The sequence below is a fragment of the Panicum hallii genome, chromosome 9, assembly GCF_002211085.1.
Source record: "Panicum hallii strain FIL2 chromosome 9, PHallii_v3.1, whole genome shotgun sequence".
Lineage (NCBI taxonomy): Eukaryota > Viridiplantae > Streptophyta > Magnoliopsida > Poales > Poaceae > Panicum > Panicum hallii.
In genome coordinates this window covers 4997288-5016113 of record NC_038050.1, presented here as the reverse complement: position 1 = coordinate 5016113, position 18826 = coordinate 4997288, and the positions used below count along the sequence as shown (strand labels likewise).

The window sequence follows — 18826 nt, the reverse complement described above, 5'->3', positions numbered from 1 at the left end:
CGCCGGCGCCGGCGCGGGACTGTGCCCGACCCGCGCAGGTCTCTGAGCCGCCTTGGCTCTACTTCTCCTACCTCCCGCTTCCTGTATTACAAACAGTTCTGACGTAATCTTTTCTTTTCTGAAGTTTCTGGATTAGCAGATTGATTTCGTTCCGTCGAGTACCACAGGCACGCTAATCACTTCACATCAGGGCTAGTATTTTTTTTTCCTACCGGATCTCGTTGTTCAAGGGACAAGTCACGGTACACGACCAGCTAGCAGTTCATTGCAGTGACGACTCGACTCGTATCATTTTGCTTGCGTGCCGTGAAATACCTGTCCTCCCTTGCCCTCGAAAAACCAGACGCATCTTACGTGACGCTGGTGGGGTTAGCCATCCACGTAGGACTAGTATGGTATGGCGCGCGGTCTCATCGGCTCTGTTACCGTATACGCCCCCTATCACGAGCAGGACAAGAACGTCAGCGTCGCCGCTCGTACGGAGTTTGGCATCTCTGGATGCGCTGCTCCGTCCTGATCGTGCCCAAGCGCGATGATGCATGCGTGAAAGCAAAAGATGGGGCGGCATGGACTGTGTCCCGCCTGGCTCTTTAGTTTGCCAGCGTGCTGTCCCGATGAGCTTTGCTGTTCAGCAGAGGAGAAGTTTTAATTTACCTGTACACACGAGTGCTGGCTCTGATGAACGCCGTGGTTTTCCCTGCTGCGATCTGCAGTCGTTGGCACGGTGTGTAAGTAACGCACGCTCTTCTACCACGTTTTCCTTGGCGCAGGCTGCTGGTAACGTGCCTAGCCCGGCAAGCAAGACAGTGGAACGACCCGTAGACGGCGGACAAAGCCTGAAGAACTGGAGCGGCTGCTCGCCTGCTCCTCGCAAAATCGAATTCCTCCGACGGGACACTCGTGCGTCCTCCCTAGCGCGACCCCGCCAGAAATATCGCCGTGGTGCTGGTACATGATTGCTGTGATGAGAAGGCACTGCCCATCGGCGAGGAGAGGTCGTTATCGGGCGTACCGTACGACATCTATCTCCTCCTGTGGGAGGACCGGAGGAGGGTCACGGACCACCAGACAGATCGGGCATCAGGGCCGTGCGCTTTTCCAAAAGGGCACCGCAACCCCCCGGGCTCCGGCCTACCCGGCCACCATCAGATCCGGCGAATCCATGGCGACCCTGTGCGCGCCGCGCGCCCACCACGCACCAGCCAACTCGTGGCGATGGCTTCTACTACTGCCGCCCGCAGCCCGCTGTGCTCGTCGCCGTGAACGGGGCCGGAAGCGGGGCTGGCACTCGCGCGGCGACCGGAGCACGCACACCTTTGCGTGCGTGAACCGCCAGCTTCCGCACAGGCAAGATATGGTAAAGTAGCTCGTCGATCGGCGGCGAGCCTCTCGGTCGCCGGTGCCGAGGAAGGTCGGCGGGCCGGTTCGGATTATCCTAGTCCGTTCCCAACTGAGCGCAGAACGTAGCTTGGCTTGGCTCGGCAGCGTGGCCTCCAGTTTCAGAATTTCGAACCTGAGTGACGAGAGAGTACTCGCCGCAACGTGTTACAGTCCATGGCAGTCTCCGTGAGCGGTTAGACAGGAGCGGCGTGGTTCACATTGTGTTTTTTCTAATCTCTCTCTCTCTCTCTCTGTTTTCTTTTTTCCGAACAGTGAACATTGTGCTAGGCCCCGTTTAGATCGCAAATCTTTATAACTTTTGAAACTTTTTGCTACTGCAGCGTTTTCGTTTGTATTTGACAAATTTTATCTAATCATGGACTAACTAGGCTTAAAAGATTCGTCTCGTGATGTACAATTAAACTGTGCAATTAGTTATTTTTTTTACATACATTTACTGCTCCATGCATATGTTCCAAAATTGATATGATGGAGAGAGAGTGTAAAAAGTTGGAAGTTGGAAGGGATCTGAACAAGGCCTAGATGCAGGTTGTATGTCAACGGAGCCATTCAGACGTCGCGATCGTCATCCAATATCCATCGACATGGTGCGGTGTGCGGCGCGCGCATCACATCATGCACAAGGCGGCGGCGGCGGCACGGCTGCACGCGCACCCATCATCTCCGAGCGGCATCTTATGAGGGCTGGCATGCGCGGCGTACATAGACAGTGCGGTGCGGTCACTGCAGTGGGACTAGCGGAGCCACTTGGTGCTCCTCTTGTCTTCAACTGCCAGCTTTCTTTGGCGAAGATATCATTTATTATGATTTATACTATTCATTATAGGGATTTCATGAACTGAAATACGTAGGAGTACAGGACGTGTTTGAAATTCAGTGGCTTTTGCAATAGATTCATAGTGCAGGTACAGTTCCAGTGAGAAATTGGACGAGGGTCACGGTGATCCACATGGGGCCTTGAAAAGGGTTCCTCCTTCCAGCTAGAACTATACATTTAAGATTTTAACGCCAGACACGTTGCATATGAAAAAAAAAGGGAATGCTACTCTGCACTCTGCAATAAATTCACATGGCAGATGGAATTTGACACGCAAATTCTCTGTTTTTTTAGAAAATACTCTACATTCTGCAATAAATTCATATGTCAAATGTTTTCGAGTATAGATGCATAACAAAATATATGTATCTAGAAAAGTCAAAACGAATTGTAATTTGGGACGGAGGTAGTAATAACTAAATAAACAAGTATGGTTAGATGGAGTAGATCAAGGTAAAGACAGTGTGCAAAGATACAGAGAGACATGGATCCCTCTCCAAGAATTGCAATTTTTTAAAGTCAGCTGTTATTAAGTTTCGTAAGTAGTTAACACAAAGATATTTAGCGAGCGCAACGTCTCTGCTTATTAGGATATGAGAGTATTCCATTTCAGGGCGGAGGAGCATCCACATTTTCCACAAACGTGATGCCGCGCACTACAATTTGGTCTGAGTTGGTAATAATAAATGCAGATCTCGAATGCAATCAATAAAATGGAAGGAAACACGGCACACGTCCTTATCATACCATTCAATCATGCGTGCTCCCTCACAGGGTCCTCCTTTCAAGTCCACTCCACTTTGTTGCTTGCATCCCTATCAATTATCCTCTTACGTGCCTGTTCTCTTTTTGTTAACTTTGCCTCTCGATAGAAGAAACGGTGACGTGCTATTCAGTTAAAAAGGAGGGGAGGAGTTTCATTTTCACTGTACTTTTGTCTTCTCCACTACTTGAATACCGATTTAATCTTTGAAATTTACTTCCTCACTTGTGTAGTAAGTTAGTAACACGATCCTGGATGATGGCGACGGCGACATTTAGAGTTCATAAATCATTGAGACAGTGCAATTACTGATAAAAGATGTCCAGGCGCTATCATATTCTGTACGGGGCATCTTCTTGTGCGGGTTCTTCGTCTCTGTGCATGGTCTGTACTTTGCCTTTCCCATAGAAGACTTTATGTATACTGTGATATATATATATATATATATATATATATATATATATAACTTTTATTTTCATGAAAACCTAAGATTTAGTACCGGCACATCATATCATGTGAGGGGCGAAATATACTTTCACAATACCATTATAATGCTAATTTATACTATTATTACATGACCAATATAATAGTTAGAGCAACATCTTGTAAGATGAAGAGACCAATATAATTAGACGGCCAATACTTAAAAGGATTTCAATGATCATTGGAAACATCCAACAAGAGACCCTCCCAACTATGCAAAGTCCACAACCTCGACCAAGAAGTGGAAAAGAAAAGAAAAGGCTAAACTCAAACAGTACAGCTCCCGAGTTCAAATATCAAAATACGCAATCAAGGGAATCAAATCAACCACATCTCCCAAACAAACAAAAAGAAACCTCCATCCAGCACGAGAACAGAAACTCATGACAAGCCTGGAGATTTGCAAAGCTGTGGTACAAATCACCAAAAAAAAAATCCCCTAACGTCTGTTTTGCAGGGAATTGCGCTACTAACCGTTGGCTCTTCGCCGAAAAGCGCAGATCGCCAAAAGGAGGCCCAGACACCCAACATGGCGCTCACGTTCCCCTCCCTGCCCCACCTAACGCCTCCCCCACGGCAGCCTCGGCGAATCCCAGCCGTCGGATCTCGGCGCGGACGGCCCGGATGCGCCCCCCGATTCGAACGTTGGGGTTTATTGCTATTCAACGAGACTCCCCGCCCGCCGGGTCCTCTGCCTCCCAGTCTTCCCTGCCTGCCGTGCCCGACCCGCGCGTCCGTTGCTGCTCGCTAGCTTGCTCGCCATTGGCCGGTGCCCGTTCCTCGATTCCTTCGCCTCCCGGCTATAAATCATTGGGTCCGCCATGGCCTGACCTCGCATCCCCACCCACACGCACCTAGCCGTTGCGTAGCGCGCCTCCTCTTCGTCTTCCTCCGTCCAGCCCCCGCATTGTGTTGCTTGGCTTGCTCGAGGTGTGTTGCTTCTGCGCGCTGAGATAGTCTGCTGCCGGCTGGGTAGGAGGACGGAGGGGAGGAAGGAGCAGGATAACCTCGTCACCGTGCAGATATAGCTCAGATTAGAGGAGAGGTGTGGTGGAGCGTGCTGCCGTCAAGGAACAGTGCGGCGGGTTGCGGGCGGCTCGCTGCTGACTCGGACGCCGCCGTCGCTTTCGATCGACCGGGTCCCCCCGCTGCTCCCCACCGGCCACCCGCGCCCATCTCCGGCGTCGTCGTCACACGCAATCGACCCCCCGCGGTTCTTGCCTTGATCAAGACGACTGCCTAGCACCGCCCCGTAAGTAACTCAAGGCCCCTGGCTCCTATTTAATCTCGCACGGCCACCACGTAGTCATCTTCTACCCCGGGACGGCCTCGCTGGGCTTTCTCCCATTTCTGGCATTGCTCGACCTCGCGCAACTCCCGGCTTGATTGTTGACCCGGTGGCGCCCAGCTCCGGCAGGCCGTGTTGCTTTTCTGGGCGTCCCCACTGTGCCCCTCGCTCACATGGGGATGGGGATGAAACTGCTGGCCCGAGTGAGTCCTCAACTTGGCAGAAAGAGAGCACAGGATTTTCTTGCGCTCTTCTGTGCTTGTTCACACGGATTTTGTACTCTTGCTGTCTCCGGTGGCTCTCCTCGTCGTCTTCACCTTGCAATCACCTTGGGCTTCCACACTAACCGTGGTAGTTAGTACTCAGTAACAATCCAGTGCCGGTAATTCTCCCCGCCGAGAAGGGAGCCGGCTGGGGATCCATCACGGGTTGCTTTCGCCGCGCGCCTGCGCCGGAAGGCAACAAGCCGGGACGACGAGCGGAGCGGATGCGGATCATCTATCGCGGGGGATATTTCCCGGCGGGAGGAGTGGCTCGCATTGGAGCTGCCATGGCGGGCGCGGTCCCTGCTCCAACCACTCCCCAGCCCTTATCCGCCATACCTGCCGCTGCCCCGGCTTCCTTGCTCCGTTATATAAAGCGCACTCGCCGGGGAGGGGAACGCACGGTAGTCTCCTGCTCGCCTCCTCCTCCTCCTCCTCCTCTGTTCTTCATCTTCTTCTTCCCATCCGCCCTCCCTTTCTGGTAAGACCCGGGCGGTTTCTTGCTCATCGAAGTAGTGGTGCATGCTCGTAGCCGTCGCAGTAACTGCACGAACACGCGTGCGCTGCCTGTAGTGTCCTCTTGTTCATGGCATGTAGCGCGTGTCCGGGGGCCGGCCGTTCACGCGTGTTGGGCTTTTGGAAAGGGGAAAAATGGTGGCTTTGTGTGAGGGATGGGATTCCAATCGGTTGCAACAAACCCATTGATTTTTGCTCACCTTTTCCCTCATAGGAGCTGTGCTGTGAAACGCACGGCGTACTTGCTTCATATAAACCCAGGCCCCCCTGTGCTGTTCTTGCCGGGCTCACACATTTGTGGCACGGCAGGGCTCCATCTCCTCTGCTTCTGGTGACTGATTGGTTCGTCCTCATGGCTCTAGCTCCATTCTTCTTCATCCTTGGTTTCACTGCCTTGAAGCAGCAGCAGACCAGTAGTAGTAGTGCCTTGCAAGCAAATAGTTTGATATTAGCGTGCTGGTTTTTTTTCGTTGCACACTAATCTCTCCTGCCTTTTGGGTCTTTGGTCTTTACTAATATGCAGAAGCTTTTGTTAGATTGCAATTGTTTTTACTGCGGCCAAATTCCTGTTCAGCCAGCTGGTACTGTAGTGTGTAGTGTTATGAATTTAAAGAGACTGCTGCAAGAGTATCTAGTCTCCAGCATGTTAATTTTAATCCCTTTTCTGCCAGCGAAACACTAGTTAAAACTAATGTTACCATCAAGTCCCATCACGTGGTTACTCAGAGCGCCTATTGCTTTCGCAACGGCATGGATAGAAAAGAGCAGCTTGATCCTGACAGCCTACCGGTTACTCGTCCACAATCCATTTGCAAGCACCACCAACACATGGCACGTTCGACAAGTCAAACTAGTCGTCGTAGTGTCCTTAGCACAAGCCATGATGGTTTCTTGGATCCCTGCATCTCCGCATCCCCGGTTCTTGCCGACGTTGACCGGTCATGGGCGGCGAGCTCGCCGGCCGCATCAGGTCGGGCGTCCTCGAGCCCCTGGAGGACCGCTTCACGGAGATTCTGATCTGGTCGCTGCAATGCTACGACGCGCAGGTCCGGAAGCGCCTCGTCCCGCTCCTTCGCCGGCACAGGATGGCGCTGCTCACGGCGCCGGCGGTGGCCGCGCTGCTGCTGCTCTTCTGGTCCGCGGCGTACGGTGACGCCCAGTTGCCGTACAAGGACCCCAGCCTGCCCGTGGAGGCCCGCGTCAAGGACCTCCTCGGCCGGATGACGCTCGCCGAGAAGATCGGCCAGATGACGCAGATCGAGCGGCAGGTCGCGTCGCCGGAGGTGCTCAAGGACAACTTCATCGGCAGCCTGCTCAGCGGCGGCGGGAGCGTGCCGCGGAAGCAGGCGACGGCAGCGGAGTGGATGGCCATGATCAGTGACTTCCAGAAGGCGTGCCTGTCCACACGGCTGGGCATCCCGATGATCTACGGCATCGACGCCGTCCACGGTCACAACAATGTCTACGGCGCGACCATCTTCCCCCACAATGTCGCGCTCGGAGCCACCAGGCAAGCACACATTCCAGATTGCATTGCCCGCTTGTGTCGCTTGCTAAGTTTGACTGAATTCCTCATGTTCCTTTGAACTGCGTTGTGCAGGGATCCTGATCTGGTGAAGAGGATCGGTGCCGCGACCGCGCTCGAAGTGCGAGCCACCGGCATCCAGTACGCGTTCGCGCCATGCATTGCGGTGAGCACTCCCAATCCTTGAAGCGACAATGCCAGCTCCACTTGCTCCTAATTGGTATTGCTTCATTGAATTTCATGGTGCTGATCTTGCTATTGGTGCGCAGGTCTGCCGTGATCCGAGGTGGGGGCGGTGCTACGAGAGCTACAGTGAGGACCACAAGATCGTGCAGGCCATGACAGAGCTCATCCCGGGCCTGCAGGGCGACGTTCCGCAGAACTTCACCAGCGGCATGCCCTACGTTGCCGGAAAGTGAGTGAAACAAATCACAGCACAGCATCTTGTGGTGTTGATCCGTCTGCAACCATCTTGCGTATGTTCTGAAATGGCTCGCCCAAATTGATTGTGCAGGAACAAGGTGGCAGCGTGTGCCAAGCACTTCGTCGGCGACGGTGGCACGCATGACGGCATCAACGAGAACAACACCATCATCGACCGGCAGGGCCTGATGAGCATCCACATGCCCGCCTACCTGGACTCGCTCCGGAAGGGCGTCTCCACGGTCATGATCTCCTACTCCAGCTGGAATGGCATCAAGATGCACGCCAACCACAACCTCATCACCAACTTCCTCAAGGGCAGGCTCAACTTCAAGGTGAACAGAAATTATAGCTTCAAGGAGTCCATTGGTCCGAATCATGCAGTATTCAGATGCTAATTCTTTTGCTCTTTGCAGGGCTTCACGATCTCAGATTGGGAGGGTATTGACAGGATCACCAGCCCTGCAGGGTCAAACTACTCCTACTCTGTCCAAGCTGGAATTCTTGCTGGCATTGACATGGTAGGCAAACTTTGCAGTTCAATCTTGTTACTTGTTACCATGTTTTGGAAATGAAGCTGATCCATTGTTGGGATGTGCTGTAGATCATGGTGCCTAACAACTACCAAAGCTTCATCAGCATCCTGACTGGCCACGTCAACAGCGGTGTAATCCCGATGAGCAGGATTGACGACGCCGTGACGAGGATCCTGCGCGTCAAGTTCACCATGGGCTTGTTCGAGAACCCCATGCCCGACTCCACCATGGCCGACCAGCTGGGCAAGAAGGAGCACCGGGACCTTGCAAGGGAGGCGGTAAGGAAGTCGCTCGTGCTCCTCAAGAACGGCAAGCCAGGCGAAGCTCCGCTGCTGCCGCTGCCGAAGAAGGCGGCCAAGATCCTCGTCGCCGGCAGCCACGCAGACAACCTGGGCTACCAGTGCGGCGGGTGGACCATCGAGTGGCAGGGCGACACGGGCCGCATCACCGTCGGCACCACCATCCTTGACGCCGTGAAGGCGGCCGTGGACCCGTCGACGACGGTGGTGTTCGCGGAGAACCCCGACGCGGACTTCGTCAAGAACGGCGGCTTCTCGTACGCCATCGTGGCCGTGGGCGAGCACCCGTACACGGAGACCAAGGGCGACAGCATGAACCTGACGATCCCGGACCCGGGGCCGAGCACCATCCAGACGGTGTGCGGCGCCGTGCGGTGCGCGACCGTGCTCTTCAGCGGCCGCCCCGTGGTGATCCAGCCGTTCCTGGGCGCCACGGACGCGCTCGTCGCCGCCTGGCTGCCTGGGACCGAGGGCCAGGGCGTCACCGACGTGCTGTTCGGCGACTACGGGTTCACCGGGAAGCTGCCGCGGACGTGGTTCAAGTCGGTGGACCAGCTGCCGATGAACTACGGAGACGCGCACTACGACCCGCTCTTCCCGCTGGGCTTCGGGCTCACCACGAAGGGCAACGCATACTAGAAGGGGATTGGTGGTAGGGATAGGAAATTGGATTTAAACAGTGCTCTGGCGCGGGGACATGAACCGGGAGTTCTTGTTTCCTTGGCCGTTTGTGTCGATTAGTTTTGGTGCATGCTCAGCTCACACTGTGGAGTAGCATCCACTAGATGAGCGGCCTCATTCTTATATGATAATATTGCTTTGATCTTTGCTCAATTCTCTCAAGGGCAGTTTTACTTGTACGTTGGCTTAGTTAAATCAAGTAGAAATCATATTTCGATTTAATGGATCAGAATCAGAAATGGATAGGTGCAAAACAAAACTGATGTCTACACAAAATTCAGAGTGCTGCCCTAAGAAAAGAGATGCCTGAACATTTTTTTTTAAGTGAAAGCAGGAGCCCCTGCCGTATCAGGGATGTAGAGAAGAAGCATGAAAGCACTGCCTGAACATTTCGAGGCCAAAGCACATCTCAGAGCCAAAAGGGTAAAACTGGCAACTTGAGAATGGCTAGAAAGAAATTGTAGGAGACATCCATGCCGTGGAGCGGACACAAAAAAAAACGAAAATATTTTGAGTACAACTAACCCATGCATCTAAGTCGTTCAATGAACTATCCAAGTGATTTTTATCCGTGTTTAAATGGTTCAGTATCGGTGCTCGAGAACAGCACTAGAAGAAATGTGACGAAAAAAATGCACCTCGTGTTCCCTTTCCTTCTGAAATTGTCATTTCTCAGGTTCTTTCAGACTTAGCCGTGGCTGAGCGGCTACAGGGTATCCGAATTAAGCCTTATTGATAGAAGCTATCCTGATACTTGTTCTGGCAATGCATCCGGCCAGGCATCAGAATCACACCGTGAACAGCCAAGCAGGTCGAGATTTTTTTTTTGAGGTGAGCAGTGCGTTCACCAGTCATGCATGATTGTTCATTTGGCAGAACTTGCCGACGGTACGAACAAACAAAACCTCTACCATCAAAAGGACCACTGGCCACCAGCCAAAAAATCACGTTACGCATGGGGAGCAAAGCACAAGAGTGTCAAGAAATGTCAGAGTACATGGACCGTTCAAACCAATGCCTGCTTCCTCTACGTTAGAAAGAAGCTTGGCCTTTGAACTGACGCCTTCAGGATTTCAGGCCATTTGCTGTTGTGAGGCTGACTAAAATTTACAACATATACAGTTACACCCTTTTTGGTCTTCTTGAGCTTGTTCCCTTTGCTCCTTCGCGAGAGTATCCATCCCCATACATATTCTCATTCAACGAGCAGCTACCCGCACCAAAATTTTCTCCTGCGTAGTGGCTACCGCTTTGCATATGAGAGATAAGGATCTTGGGCTATGGTTAGGACATCTGGCCTCTCTGATTGATTGTATGTCAAGCAGCGGCGAATCAGATCCTGTGAAATCAGGTACGCGAAAATGATCAAACTGGCTCACAGATGACTGAAACAACTGTAGAATGGAAACGAAATGGGAACTTAGCACTGAAGATATCATATAGTACAGCTTAATTATTTCATTTGTGGTAAGGAGAGATCGCATTTTTGCCAAACTAATCAACGTCAGCAGATTTCAGTGCAAGCTGCGCGCAGAATGAACATGCAAGTCAAACAAGAGGTAATGTAAATAACACAAATAGGGCTTGGAATTGAATCAACTATATAGAGCTAGACATGTCTACTGCTCTGACCAGTTGTTAAAAAATTTCATGATAAAATTAAAGCATACACACTTGACATCTAGAATTTTGTATTGATGGGACTGTACGTGCAATGGATATGAAAAAATATTTACACCATCTGAACATATTGGAAACGGACCTTTGCCTCATTTGATACAGCTGGCTTTGAAGGGAATTCCACCCTCCGTGCGTTGATAATTGTATCTTCCCGAAGTATTCTCTCCTGAGTCTGGTCATGGCCAAAAGGACGCCTTCCAAAGAGCATCTGATAAAACATTACACCAGCTGACCAAACATCTACCTGCATGAAAGCGAATAGAAAAATTAATGCGTCATTGCTAATCAGGATAGAGTTCAAATGTAAAATATTATTTTGAAAGTTGATCAAGTTCATGAGGCTCATAAATGAGCCCAGACATACACACACGATTTTAGCTAGGGAGGATGTATATGGCTTTTACATAAACTGGATACAAGTAAACCACCTCATGCTAGCTCCCACAAACTGTATCCCAAACTACTTACTAGGCTACTAGTGCGAGGAGTTGAGTAGAATAAACTAAGAAAAAAAATACAAAACCACAAGAACCATAATAGCTTCACCAGTGGAATGACATGATTTTTATTTGCATTAAAAGGTAGAACTGTCACAAGATAAACTTACCTTAGATGAAATAAATGGTGTTTTGCTGAGGTCAAAGCATTCTGGAGGAAGATACCTGAAAAGAGAACGGAAAAGAATTGTTGGACATGCCTGCCATCCTAAAGGAACAATGGCCAAAAAGGAAAACAATGATGTCCTGCCATAAATAAAAACTAAATATATGAATTGCCCACTTGTTCAAATAAGGCATTATAGAAAACTAGAAAGTGATTCATTAGCAATGCAACAGTGACTGTACTCCATGAAAACAAAAGGTAATTATTTCGGAAGGTTTAAGAATAATACATGAATGCCACAACTCTAATAGTAGCACGCATTATTGCACCAGGTATATAGCCAAAAATGCAAATAGCTAAAAGATTCCATAACAGCAGGTAGCCTGAAAGTTTATGTGAGGCAGTGCAAAAGATCAACTGGACGGGTCACACTCACGGACTCACCAATAGGTTCCAGCTCCCTGAGAAGTAAGTTCCATTCCCTGAGAACCAACATCATCCTCCACTATCTTGCTGAGGCCAAAGTCTGTAACTTTTGCCACACCAACCTCATCGAAGAGAACATTGCCAGGTTTTAGATCGTAGTGGATGATCTTTTGACCCCTCTTGTTAAGATAAACCAAGCCCTGAAATATTTGAACAATTATGATTCTTGCTTCTTTTTCTGGGAGAATTGGTGTTGCTTTAAGGACCGCATCAAGATCCTTTCCTGGATAGAAGAATAGCAATGAAGAGAACATTATTATATTTCACAGCTCATGATTTCCTGATCTTAGAGTTCTAGAAAATTAGGAAGGAAAATCATCATTAAAGACTACAACACTCTACCAAAAAGCTTCACAGGACTGACCGATATATGTGTCAAATGGAATGTATGTAAATTAAGAAGATAGTGGGCATTGGAAGATTTTTTTTGTTTTCAATGAGACAAAATGTATCATGAAATAGTGTCGGCAGTGGCTGCTACAACAGTTGTGGCTCAAAATATAAGTACTAACACGGAAGTGTTAGCAGTCAATACAGCAGAGTTAGCGGCCCATATAGTTTTTTAGAAGTTACATTCGCAAATTTATCCAAATATATCAACATGGTGCATGCAAATTAATGTCTGGCATTTATTTAGCATTAATTTAGAACCACTAAGGCTTTACAAACATGTATAACTCAAAATTATTGATATTATTATTTCCACTATTCTAGTGTAGTATGTAGCATCCAAGGCCACAACACCTGCTATTCGATAGTCACAACACCAAAGCCAATCCGATGCTAAGATCCTTGTCCTCTCTACGCAGTGAAGTGAACTCAAGCTTTGTTAAGGAGTCCTACTAGAGTGCTCTTCCTACTTCTAGTATATTGCACTCATGTGCTCCTATATACAGATACAGCCCCATGGGGTTATTGTTCAATATAAGTCCTATTCATAACCCTTATCCAAAAAAAAGTCCTATTCATAACAAGCTCAATGAATGTCATGCACAGCACTCAAAGACAATAACCAGCTACATTAGACACCAGAAGGATTGACAACAATCTAGCAAAAATATTCATTATCTCATAACTCCGATATGCTTCTAACGTTAAATAATCAAACATAGTGGCCTGTGACTGCTATGTGTTAGAGAACTCAAGTTTTATTCATTCATTTCGACAACCTATCCCTTGTTGTCGAGACAGGGAATGTGATACAAACACGAGGCAACAGCATGTTGCCCCACGCCTCTTTTCCAATTGGCAACCTATCCTAGTCTGACCAACAGGTAAATGTGGAAGCAATAGTTGTGTAAACCATTACCATATGGAAGCATCAATTTACGCATTCGGTTCAATTTTATATGGGTCAGAAACTTTTTCATCACCTCTCCACGAACCACCAAGTTTTTAACTGACAAATGGAACCAATTCATCCAAGAACGCGATGAATAATCTGGCCAAAAGCAATATATGCCTGGCAAAGGGTTGGTACCTATCTAGCACGTCTGAATTACGAGTTTATGCCAGCGTAAGACTAAAGAATGAAGTCCACCGCATATAGGTATCAGCAACACCAGACAAATAAAACAATCTATGTTGTCGTATCAAAGAGGATTTAGAAAGTCATAGAAACATATAATACCACTGCAATATTCTAGGACGGTGCAGAATGTATTGTGATCAATCTCAAATATATCCCATAGCCTGACAATGTTTGGATGCACCAGAGTTTTGTGAATGTTATATTCACGAATTGCATGGCGTATGTAGCTCTGTTTTTTCTCCTCACTCCATTGAGCATTCAAACCATGAAGCTTGCATGCCACATACTTGTACTCCACCAAATCAAAAGCCTGCCCAAAAGAACTTATTTCATGTAATTCTTGATACTTTCAACTCAAAATCTATGAAGCGGGCTCACATGCTATACCACTGCACACTGGAGTGACTTCATGAGAAAGAAAGACAAATGTTCCAACATGAATATAATCATCAAAGCTAGATTAAGATGGTAGGATATATTCAAAGCTAGTTTAAGATGGTACGATGTAAGTTATTCTACCACATTTTTTTCCATAGAAAAATGGGCCTTAAAGTAACACCTACCCTCTTTAAGCAAGTTCTACTGATAAGGGCACATATGTAACTAAATAGCTGCAAATTCAGTGTTTCCTCTTTATAAGCAAAGAATGACTGCTTTTATATTGGTAAAGCAAGAGTCTTACCTTGTAAACCTCACTAAACCCTCCCTTTCCAAGAAGATTCAAGAGAGCATAACGATGGTGAAGAATTTGGAAGTTGTTAAAGCGTGATCCATCTTCATCTCTGAGACGCTTCATCTCTCGTATAAGCCTCCCCTTTTCCAACTCATACCGGTCTCTTTCTTTTAGATACTGTTCTTCCTCCTGAAATACAGTCATGGAAGCCAGATTAAGATAGGTGTACCAATTAGGCAAGTAAACCATGCCCAAAAAAATGCTTACCCGTTTGATACTCGTTAGCCGAGATTTACATATTTCATCCTGTAAGAGGATGTCCTCCTCAGACATGCTAGTCTCAGCATCACTGCCATCACCTTTGTCTAAACAGAAAGTCATTACAAAAAAAATAATGAATAACAAAAAAAGAGAACAAAGGAAATAAATTGCCAGAAAAATTATACAATTAAGCTAGTACACACTTTTTTATTTTGTCAAGATGCTATTAATTTTTATTGTGCATGTGATAATGGAGGAAGTTTCCTTTGCACAAAAAGAATGAACTGGGATGTCAATGGAGGAAGGTTCCATTTGTACAAGAAGAATGAACTGGGATGTCAATGGAGGAAGGTTTCCTTTGTACAAAAAGAATGAACTAGGATTTCATAAGAATAGATCTACATCAGCTGTTATTTCATTTCAAAAACTTCATGAAAAATATTCACAATTTGGCATGTATTGACATTGTGTGCAACTGCAAAACATATGCCAGATAGTACACTTTCAAGCTTATGAAGAATTCAAGTCAACACGAGGATAAAGGAAACATATGAATTTAAGGGGGGAAAAGACTTACCAGATTGTCTTTTCTTAAGTGATTTACGATGCCTTTCAATAGTCTCTTTAGTTTCCAGCAAAGATTTCTACAGAAAGATCCAGCATACATAAGCAACTCAGAAATATGAAAATACATCATTACCAAAAAGAAAAAAAAAAGTAAGATGGTGTAGAAGGCAAACAGACAGACTATAAAGATATGGATTTCATTTATACAGTTCACACATGAGGAAGGACTAGGATGAAATGCTTATGTAGGAAAGTAGGAATAAACAATTAAAACCATAGATGATACCATGATTGATTGTCACAAGACTAGGGTGAAGTCAAACTTAAATACTAGTCATCAACTGACATGAATCCAAGGCACCTAAAGTTGCATAGCAGTCAAAATTGTCTCAATAGATGAAGCTTGGTGAAAAATTTTGAATTGCACACATTGTGTCAATAAAATCGCCCCCAGAGTACAAATGCTTTTTCTGAACAAGATGCTCAGTATTCAAGACTAATAATATATAATATGACCAGAATTGTAAACATATAGAGTGTGGAACAGAAGTTATCTGTAGAAAGAAAGAAAGAAAAAATCCAGCACAGGCAGAAGATGTCCCCCTGCCATTGAGATTACCGAACCCTTTAGGGAGGTACTCACATGACCTGCAAGCACCAGGGTTTGAGCCTAGGTGGGTGGCCTCCCAACTGGAGGCTCTACCAACCGAATACTGCTCAGTTCTCAACTATCACATATCAACAAATGGATAACCATGCAAATACAAGATCTACAGCCTACAGGTCGAACCATTATATGATATTGTGACTAATATGTGTATGCCAGTAGACATATCTATGGAGTTGTAGAAACTCACCAGGTGAGAATTAAGATCTTTTATTGCCTGTCCATCTTCCCAAGTTTCAGATATGATAGTTCCAGCTCTGAGTTAGGAAAGAGGATAGAAAATTAACAAAAAAAATGCCGCAATAGATAAGCCATACTAAAACAGAAAGAGAGAGAAGAAACAGTGTTTGCTATGGTGTCAATTTTAGAAGGCATAGTAGATAAAGAGGTGGAGTTTGGGGAACTCTATGTGATGAGACCACTATTTTTCCCAATAAAAGGATCACTCTGGATACTATTAAGCATCAAGTGCCGGAACACTGGAAAATTACCTCATAACACCAACATTCCCAAGTCTGAAAGATTCCTGCCTTATCCTCATTCGGGCTTCTTGCCTCTCTGCTTTCGACACAGCTATCAGCAGATCAGACAGGACCTTCATTTGCTTCAGTAATGAAAACAAGAACAATTATTATTACATGGGTATCATGGAACAAATATATTGCACACAAACTTCTTACAAAATTCAAGATCATGTGAATTAGAAGAAAGCGAGGTATTCCTTATAGTTATTCAACATGATATGTCTGGACAGTGAATTTAAAAGTATTCAGAATATAGCAGACAAGTGTAAGAATGGACAACAGCTAAATAAAATATGGTAAACCATAAGATAACATGCCAACCTTTGATCTCATTTGTTGATCATGATCTTTGAGATCCTTCAATTCCTAGCAGAATAATGCAAGGCAAACATGTCAAAGACACTAAAAAAAGACGTGTTTAAATGAAAAGTGATAGCAAGCATCTCCTTACCTTTGCTAACCTATCACTAAGCTGATGATAATTGGTTGCTTCTTGATGCGATTTCGCAAGCTCCTCCTCCAAAAATGCAACTTTACCACGTAATATTGATAATTCTTCCTATTCAATGGACAGTCTTAAGAAGAGAGTTTTGAAGAAAAGAAGAAAATATGTATACATGTTCTTCCTATTCACATGCATCCCAAAGTGAATTTGGCATCAGTAAAATATTTCACTAAGTCTGCTTATGCTTTCTGACTTCTAAGGAGTAACTACAGCATACTAGCTTACGGGGTCGGATTGCCTAACTAGCAGGTGAAAATGAAAGTGAGTGGAAACTATCCCAGCAAATGAGAGAAGAAAAGAGGAAGAAATCATGTACAGAAGCCATCTCAAAGATTCTATGTTTATGATTTATGTATTAGACAGATCCAAAATAAACGCATTCAGAAGCAGCAGGCAGATCCAACATAACATGAAACATACAGTTCCAAAAGGACACATCCAGATCCATACTGTGATTAAAAGAAGATGGAGATATTTATAAAATTTAACAAAAGAAAATGATGCCAAGCAATAACTTACCTGTAAAGCAGCCTTGTCGTCATGGCCAGGTTGAACACTCAATCGGGGTTCCTGATGGAATGTGTTCATGATTAGCAAGTTAGGATAAATTATTGTGTAATGGGTGCTATCAAACAACTGTTTATCATTGATTATTTTTTAAAATGCAGAAGTATCAGTTTTCAGTGATGCATATTGCACGTATGGAGCATGGACTATCAAGAAAATAGAAGAGAATGCTGTCCATGTCTGCTCATAGAGCAAAAAATAGTCATTGCTATAGAAATCAAATAACCTAGAAATAGCTCCCACAAGAAAGCCCTAGAAGTTTGATAAGTTAAACTGCAAGATAGTAGCAAAGTACAAACACAAGCTGCCATTGCCCACAAATGAATAAAAACCAGTTCGGAGTTTAAATCGAGATCTTGGTAGTAATAATTACTCAGCATACTTTGTTGGTTAATTTATCTGGTTGACCATTTGTTACAACTGAGGAAGCTGAAGTAGTCGCTCGTGTTTGATCAGCCTTTGAGCCACGGCCTCGGCCTGTACCAGCACGACCCCTTCCACGGCCTTGTTTTTTTCTGTTTGTGTTGTCCGAGGACGGTCTAGAATCCATGACATCTAAAATCTTTGCTGCCTCATTTGCCGATCCCTGATGCTCAAATTACAAAAGAATGCACCGAAAAAAATATTCAGACTTTTATGAGTCCACCAAAGAATGCAGGAGAGAGTCGTATTACAGATTAACTCTATTCAGTTCCCATCAGATGAGCCCACCTCAAAATTTCCAAGAGCAAGGATGTGGTCACCATCTGGAGATCTCGGACGCTTCAGGGTATTCTTTTGTATCAAGAATTCCTCGCCATTCTGATTAGCAAAAACAGAAAACAATGGAATGGGATCAGGGCTAGGGTAAGGATAAAACTAGAGATGGAATTATTTGACTAATTTGTGGTCAGTTACACAAGCAAACTGCGTGCACATGTTTAATAAAAGAGCACAAATAATTCTGGCCAGAAAGAGATGATAGCATCATAGGCAATGCACAAGCAAAGGAAAATAGGAAATCGAAGATGCTAGGTAAGCACGCTACTGTACTTAGCCAGAAAAAAAGGAAGTAAGAGGGGGAGCTCAAGGTTTTGGGCTGACATCATCATCGGAAGAGGAGGTCTCAGGCAGCTCCTCCTGGTCCATGAAGGCGACGGCGGGGGCGGAGGCAGCCATGGAATGGTGCGGCGGTGACGATGGAACGGAGACAGCCTTGCCGGCCATGCGGGCCTCGAGCTTGGCGAGCTTCGACGAAGAGGGGTTGGAATTGGACGATAGGTGCTGCACTATATCCTCCCCTGCCGCCGACGAGCCCGACATTGCCACCGATTGCGCCCGCGCCGGATCGCGCGCCCCGAAGCTTCTAGAAGAAGGAACCAAAACCGCGCGAGCCAGGCACTTCCTCTCTTCCTCCCCGCACGACGGCGCGCGCTCACGAGCCGGCGGACGGGATCTATCTCAAAACCCTAGCCGTACGTGCCACGGGCGACGGCGAAGTGAGGCGGATGCAGCGTCGGGTATGCTACGAGCGGGCGGCGACCGGCCCAGGCGGGCCTGGTCGCAACCGCCTGCTTCGTTCCCCCTCTGCTGCCTGTTGACTCGCTGGTCTCCGCTGCTGAGTACGGCGCGGCGGCGGCGACTGGAGCTGACGCCGCGAGGCGCACGCGGAGGCCGGGCCGAGCCGCTTGCCTAGCTCGTCACGCCCGGATACGGAGGCGCGGCGGTCACCCACCTCTCTTCCGCTCCCTTCCCCTCCTCCCCTGCTAGCGATTCCATTGCCACTCT

General features: G+C 47.0%; 2 protein-coding genes across 6 annotated transcripts; one reads left to right on the top strand and one right to left on the bottom strand.

The window, feature by feature from the left end:
- The first annotated feature begins 4925 nt into the window (after positions 1–4925).
- On the top strand, positions 4926–9168 carry LOC112875211 (beta-glucosidase BoGH3B-like). Of its 3 annotated transcripts, none has more exons than XM_025938977.1 (7): positions 4926–4955; positions 6578–7041; positions 7132–7222; positions 7326–7471; positions 7571–7814; positions 7896–8000; positions 8084–8953. In XM_025938977.1, exons 1-7 carry the CDS (start codon positions 4926–4928, stop codon positions 8951–8953), a joined length of 1950 nt encoding a protein of 649 aa, XP_025794762.1. The 3 variants fall into 3 exon arrangements, with proteins under 3 accessions (XP_025794762.1, XP_025794761.1, XP_025794763.1); XM_025938976.1 differs by lacking the exon at positions 4926–4955 and adding an exon at positions 5288–5419; XM_025938978.1 differs by lacking the exon at positions 4926–4955 and adding an exon at positions 5403–6501 and having other exon boundaries at positions 8084–9168.
- Positions 9169–9903: 735 nt separating this feature from the next.
- LOC112875212 (serine/threonine-protein kinase TOUSLED) lies at positions 9904–18779 on the bottom strand. Of its 3 annotated transcripts, none has more exons than XM_025938979.1 (16): positions 18143–18779; positions 17771–17860; positions 17442–17651; positions 17012–17062; positions 16439–16546; positions 16309–16353; positions 15955–16067; positions 15654–15720; positions 14807–14873; positions 14236–14333; positions 13978–14157; positions 13395–13605; positions 11723–11987; positions 11283–11337; positions 10758–10919; positions 9904–10334 (listed from the first exon to the last, which is right to left on the bottom strand). In XM_025938979.1, the coding sequence occupies exons 1-16, from the start codon at positions 18359–18361 to the stop codon at positions 10239–10241; spliced, it is 2037 nt and encodes a 678-aa protein (XP_025794764.1). In that variant the 5' UTR covers positions 18362–18779; the 3' UTR covers positions 9904–10238. The 3 variants fall into 3 exon arrangements, with proteins under 3 accessions (XP_025794764.1, XP_025794765.1, XP_025794766.1); XM_025938980.1 differs by having other exon boundaries at positions 17442–17645; XM_025938981.1 differs by lacking the exon at positions 18143–18779 and adding an exon at positions 18092–18110 and having other exon boundaries at positions 17442–17645.
- Positions 18780–18826: the final 47 nt, after the last annotated feature.

Coding starts and splice junctions, on each gene's coding strand:
- LOC112875211 (XM_025938978.1), top strand. CDS start 6,223: ATGTTACCATCAAGTCCCATCACGTGGTTACTCAGAGCGCCTATTGCT. Junction 7,472..7,570: donor ATGCCCTACGTTGCCGGAAA/GTGAGTGAAACA, acceptor TTGATTGTGCAG/GAACAAGGTGGCAGCGTGTG. Junction 7,815..7,895: donor AGGGCAGGCTCAACTTCAAG/GTGAACAGAAAT, acceptor TGCTCTTTGCAG/GGCTTCACGATCTCAGATTG.
- LOC112875212 (XM_025938979.1), bottom strand. CDS start 18,361: ATGTCGGGCTCGTCGGCGGCAGGGGAGGATATAGTGCAGCACCTATCG. Junction 17,861..18,142: donor CCTCCTCTTCCGATGATGAT/GTCAGCCCAAAA, acceptor TTTGCTAATCAG/AATGGCGAGGAATTCTTGAT. Junction 16,354..16,438: donor TTAGTGATAGGTTAGCAAAG/GTAAGGAGATGC, acceptor TTATTCTGCTAG/GAATTGAAGGATCTCAAAGA.